The sequence below is a fragment of the Pygoscelis adeliae genome, unplaced genomic scaffold, assembly GCF_000699105.1.
Source record: "Pygoscelis adeliae isolate BGI_AS28 unplaced genomic scaffold, ASM69910v1 Scaffold18, whole genome shotgun sequence".
Taxonomy (NCBI): Eukaryota; Metazoa; Chordata; class Aves; order Sphenisciformes; family Spheniscidae; genus Pygoscelis; species Pygoscelis adeliae.
In genome coordinates this window covers 4,936,207-4,942,190 of record NW_008825558.1, presented here as the reverse complement: position 1 = coordinate 4,942,190, position 5,984 = coordinate 4,936,207, and the positions used below count along the sequence as shown (strand labels likewise).

The 5,984-nt window shown below is 55.4% G+C and overlaps 1 protein-coding gene across 1 annotated transcript in view; it reads right to left on the bottom strand.

Annotated features, from left to right (window-relative positions):
• Window positions 1-3,800, bottom strand: part of GINS2 (GINS complex subunit 2 (Psf2 homolog)) — a 14,681-nt gene extending 10,881 nt beyond the window's left edge. The window contains exons 1-2 of the mRNA XM_009332340.1: window positions 3,731-3,800; window positions 2,412-2,628 (exon numbers count right to left, since the gene is read on the bottom strand). Coding sequence (XP_009330615.1) covers window positions 2,412-2,628; window positions 3,731-3,800 — 287 coding nt within the window. The remainder of the gene's footprint in view (window positions 1-2,411; window positions 2,629-3,730) is intronic.
• Between the last annotated feature and the right edge of the window lie 2,184 nt (window positions 3,801-5,984).

The following is a 5,984-nucleotide window of genomic DNA, read 5'->3' as shown; positions in this document are numbered from 1 at the left end:
CCCAACCACCCCCAAGAGCCAGCCAGCAGGCCAGGGGGAAGGAGAGGGTGGGCTCATAAAGCTTCCTCGGTGGGTCAGTATGGAGCTGGCTGAGCTCTCCAAGAGAAGACCTGTCTCTCCAGCCCAGGCAACGGCCCTGGGCGGTCCTCTGATGTGGCCGGTCCTCTGATGCGGCCGGTGACCGCTTTCCAGTTCTGGCCCTGGCCCTTCGGCAGCCAGGCTGTTCCCCTCCCCGGGCTCAGCCCACTGGCCCCATCCTGCCTGGGTGCAGAGGAGGGTGGAGGGGGCTGAAGCACTGACGAGGGGGTGAGGACAGAGGGCAAACCCTCATAACTTCACTGGAAGGGGAAGGGCCGGGTGAGCTCACGGCTTCCCAGACGCCAGAGGAACCGCAGGGAGAGGGATGTGTTTTGCAAACACCGGCCACAAGAAAAGCTTCAGCTGGAGAGCCCGGCGGAGCAGAGCCCGGCGAGCCCACCGCAGAGCTGCTCTGCCGGCTCCCTTGGAAGGAGCTGCTCCTGCAAACACCAGCTGGGCTTGTTTTAGACAGGAGGGAGGAGAAGCAGCTTGCTGGGTCACAGAGTCCCAGGCTCTGCTAACGCAGGCAACACGTCACCCTGGCTCTGTGCTAACGGAGCAACGAGGCCGCCTGCTCCCCCCTCCTGCCCCGGGTCTCTTCTGGCCCAAGCAGGGGAAAGGGCTGGCTCAGAAATTGCCCTAGGAGGGGGCTGCAGGGCCATTGCATGGGACTTGCTGAAGCTGGAGGCGGCAACAAGGCAGTAGGTGCTGGGAGGGGAAAAGAAACCCCCTCCCGGAGCCCCACGCCGGGGGAGGCTTGCAGCCATCCAGGGCAGGCGAGCGGTACCCGGAGGGGATGCCAGGCGTGGGAAGGGAGGAGGATGTCACGAGGAAGCAGCTAAAGATGCAGGCTCTGGGGAAACTGGAGCAGCTCCAGCATTCCCCAAGCACAGGCTCTTGGCAGGACCAGCAGACCGAACAACCGGCAGGAACCGTGCAGGCAGAAAACGCCCGCGAAGAAAATCCACCGGGCCGTGGCAGCAGCCCCCAAGAGCAAGCCCAGAGCTCCTGCGGCGGGGGGTAGGAAGCAAAGCGGAAAGCGAGCACGTACCTGTAGCACAAAACCAGAGCGTGCCGGGCTCTCCTGCCAGACCTGCATCCAGAGCAAGCCGCCTCCCTGCCGGGCATGGATTCAGCGGGTGGCTGCGAGGCCGTAGCTGGGAATTGGCTTAGGGACCTGGCCGCGGCTGCCGCGCTTCTCGGCTCGCTGAGCTCCAGCTTAATCTTGGCCCAGCTTTCCCTTTTATCCCCTGGTACAACCTCGATACATTTTTCCAATTAGGTCCCTCTTTTAAGCTCCGGACCACATTTCTAGGAAGGGCTGCACTGTTTCTCACGGCCCTCATGGGCTGACGCTGCGCAGAGCGGGACATCCCTGGCACCGCTCCTGCCCGCATCCAGCTAAAGTGCTGCCACGCTGCAGGCGGTGCGGCGCTGCCCGGAAGCACTCAAGGAGTTACCCGTTACCCCCAGCCCACCTACCGGGTATTTTTAAGAGCAGCGTTCCCCGTCTGCCTCATCACGGCTCCGGCAGGTTGCGAAGCGCCAAGCTCGCCACGCAGGAGCACGGGCCGCTTCCACCTTTCGCGCGCTCCCGTTATTGGAAAGCCCAGCCGGCAACCTGCTTCTGTCCTCTCCGAATCCGCCTCTGCCGCCTTTCGCAGGGCGACGGCTGAAAACCAAAGGAAAATACGCAGCTAGGGTGTACTTTTGGATGCAGAAGGCTGGATGAAAATGTGGTCTAAAAGCGACAGTGGGGGAAAAAAAAAAACCAAACAACCAACAAATCGATAAAGTCCTCAGCGGATGCTTCGGCACAGTGAAATCGCTGCCTGCTGCGGGAGGGCTGGTTGCAGGGCGACGGGTAAAGCAAATGAGGAGTTTGCAGCACAGGAGTACGATGCGTTGAGATGTTTAACTCGAGTCGGGAGTAACGGAGCCCGGGCAGGACGGGAAGGAAGCAGCTTGCCCAGCCTGGTCTGCCCGATCCCGACCAGCTCACTACGGCTCCCACAGGCAAGGGTGGGTGACCCAGCTCCGCTCCAGGAGCTGAATTAAAACACAAACTAGAAGCGCAGCTCACAAATGCACGCTGAGCGCATTTCCCCTTGAGGCCATTTTCCAAGCTGCAGTCAACCGCAAGTCCACCCCGCTAACAGCCTCCTCCATTAGCATTCGCGTGCTCTTTCCGTATCGGTAATGCCCTCCGCCCGAGCATCTCGAGAGGTTTTACGAAGAGCAGCAGAGTGCAGCGATTAGGCCTCTAGCCAGGGAGCAAAGAGACCCGGGTTTGCTTCCTGCATCCGTCACTGTCACCTCTCCTCGGCCCGCACCTCTGCCGCTTAGGTAAGAAATTCTTGGGGGCGGGGGCCCACCTCTCAACGGTGCCTCTCCGCAGCGCCGCGCAGAGCGGGGCTGGGCTCTGCACATCTGCCTGCCCCCGGCCCCGGCCGTGCCGGGCGAGAAGGTTCCGGCTCCTCCGTCCCGCCAGCCGAACTCCCCCGCCCCGCCAGCCGAACGGCTCGTCTGCTTCCCGCGCCCGTGTCCGCTCTAACGAGCTGAAACGGGTTACGGGGTAGGTCTTTGCTCGTGTTCACGCTGACCCAGGCTAGGGAACATCCCACGAGCAGCTCAGCCGGCAGACGGGAGAGGGGAAGGGGGGCAAAACTCCAGCGGCAGACTGCTTCACTTGCTGAAGGAAGAAAAAAAAACCCCAAAGCCCTCAAATACACGCAGAGCAACGAGCTCAGAGAGAATATGGCACCAGCGCGTTCCCCGGGAACAGGTCTCTCACTCGTGCGCGTGAGCGGCTGACCAAAGACACCCCTCGGCTCTTGCCACCCATCTGCTCTTCCCACTCGTGATGCCGCACAAGCTGGGAGGAGCGGGGACCGTTCCCCGACGTGCATCTCGCCCCAACCAGCCACCGATTCCGCGAGCAATTTTAAGGCGGTCTCGTCCCGCGGTGAAAATAACACCTACGGGCCCCCCAAGCTCTCTGCTCCCTTCTGGGTTTCTCAAGCTGGATCTGCACGTGGCGTTTTTGACCACAGGTGGAAATGCCCTGGGCCATCAGCTGGTGGCACAGTGGGGGACGTGCCCCGTGGCCGGCTGGGTCTCAGGTCACTCTGCCCCCTGGTTTCAGACCGAATGGGCGCCTGAAGCAACGCATGCTCAAGGCTCTTCGTTCTCCCCCTCGTGACTGAAGGATTCAAGGTGAGCACTCACGTGGATCCAGCAGAGAGTAGCGTGTGTCCTCCCACTCAGAAACCCAAGCGCTTTGTACTGGTATTTTCAGACGCTTGCGGGGTCTGTTTGTTACTGTTTTGAAATATTAGGGTTGAGAGTGGAAGAAAGAATCCCACACGGGAATAATTTTGCATTTCCAAGTGCCTGAGGTCCTATGGATGAGGTAAAGGGCTGGGAGTTAAACGTCTGGGCAGGCAAATGCCAAATCTCCAAATCTTGGTGAATACGGGGGGGTGGAGGGGAGGAATAAATAACCCTGCATGTAATTAATTGCTAACAAAACAAAATAAGAGTAAGACACCCACGCCCAGTGCCATCTTCCCAGCTATCACGGGGCCTCCAGCAACGGAGGTGCAGACACCTTCCCCAAGATTTCTTCCCCAGAAGTTTTAAAAGGAGTTACCTCGAATCCCTCTGATGAATCCAGCTGATCCACCGGCCAGGAACCCGGCCAGCAGGTAGGTCTGGTACATCGGCAGGAAAGGGGAAGGCAGCCTTCGCTGAGCATGGCAGCTTCCTCATTCTTTCACAAGAGCCACCCTTGGCTGCGGGCTGCCTTGCCTTTATGAAATTGCTGCCTTTTGTCCAGCCTTCAATGCAAACAGGACAGGTGAGATAAGATCTGAGCACCGCAGTGCCTGTCCTTTTTGCTTAAAGCCAGCCTGGGCTTCTACCGATGGCGAAACACTCAGAGGACCTCATTTAAAAGCAAACAGAAGATTAAAAAAAAAAAAGGGAAAGACAAAGCATTAAAAGCTGCTCCCCTTCCAGCAATGTGTCTCCATCAGTCTCTCTCCGACGACACGCATTTTGCTTTGTCTTACGAGGGTGAGGGGGGAGTACGCGCAAGGAGAGATTAGACTGTATTAGCATATACATGATCAAAGCTTGCTTAGGATATCTTCTAGTTGCAAAGAATAAGAAATACATTTCCTGTGGCTCAGGAGACATACTAGCTTATACGGCAGCGCTGGCTGACCATCTCTCGTAACTAACATAACGTGTCTTGCTAAGGTAACATCTGCCTCTGGAACAACAGGTTAGGTTTCATGAGGTGTTCCTACACAGTGAGACAACGGTCCTCTTCCTGCAGCGCGTGGGATTTGCGGAGCCTACTCCCGACGTACGCTGCCGGAGCATTGCCGTTTCCAGGATATCTTTCCATACAGCCGTGGACGCGTGGCAGAACAGCCACTGGAAGGTGTTTATCTCGCTGCTTGTGAGCTAGCTACGTGGTTTTTCATTGAACAAATGAAAACATTTTCCTTTCCTGCGAGCATATCTGACTCACGCTTAGGAAAGGCTATTGACTAAGCGCCAATCTCTTTTGTAACGCCCAGCACACCTTACCACTGCACAGCAGGGAGACGAACCCAGCCGTTCAAATCTTCGTCTCCTCCTCGGACAGGGAGCCGAACCTCAGACCTTGCCTCGGGGCTTTGTGGAATCCGAACTGCAGGGAACTCCACCGCGGGACCCGACTGGAGGCATCCCGGTTCTATTCACTACTTCAGAACGGGATTTTAGCCTTATCCGGTGTCTCTCGCTAAGACCAAGAGGAAAACTCGTGCTTATTTAAATAGAAGCAGAGGTAGACCAAGAGGTTTCGACTCCCCCACCCCTCATGTTTTAAAATAAGAACACTAAGGAAAAAGCAGGAACTTGGAGAGAGGCCGATCATTTGGTGGACATTTGGATCTTCCTTGTAAAAACATTTTTGGGTAGGAAGAGAAGGAAATCTAGAGAAACCGTTGCAGGATGAGGCTACGTGTAACTACAGTCTGACTAACAACCACGAGGAGTAAGGCAACAAGACTTACGAAGAACTGTACTAGTCTGATATACAGCTTCATCTTCAAGTGAAGACTTATAAGTAGACTTACTCTTAGAAACAAACGTTAATTAGAAAGACAGACGGAAGCTGAACTAGACTCTATCTTGGCTCCTCGATTCGATGTACTCGGATCGCTTGCCTTCAGCTTGGGGGGATACATTTTAGACCTACTTAAGTGGACACCGTGTGAACCGGTTGAAAATGAGATCTGTCCACAAACCCCCAAAAGGCTGCGTAAAATTAACAAGGTATTTCACTCTCCTCTTCTTTTGTAGGCTCAAACTGTTTTAGAACCGTCATTCAAACTCATCAGTGCGCTTCCAGTCCCTTTTACAAACCGTTACATGAATATTTGTTTTTGCCTTGGGTTTAACATTTTCAAGCAGTAACTGTGGCTGCGTGCCCGCGGAGAGCAGGAATCACTGCAGGATTTGGGAATACTGCTTTAACACCTCCTCTGCAGCCGTGCCATGCTAAACCACTGCAAAACAGGTGACGCGCGAGCACGGCACATCGTCCTCAGCGGTTCGCACTTTACTGTGCCGACGGAATGACATTTCCAAACCAGGCCAAAAGAAACCGTTAACCTTACATTTTATGTACTTGACCTCAAAATTTCTCACCTGAGGACAAGACTGATTTTTTTGAAAGGTATTTCCATAAATCGTTAAAAAGTAATCTCTCTAAAGATTAGAAAAGCTTAGTCAAAACTTTGTAATACGAACAGCAGGGACAAGCGGCAGGAGTTCTGGTTTCGAAGGAACAGCAACATTCACTACAACCGGGAAGGCGCCCACGAGGACAGCTGTAACCGACAGTTCGC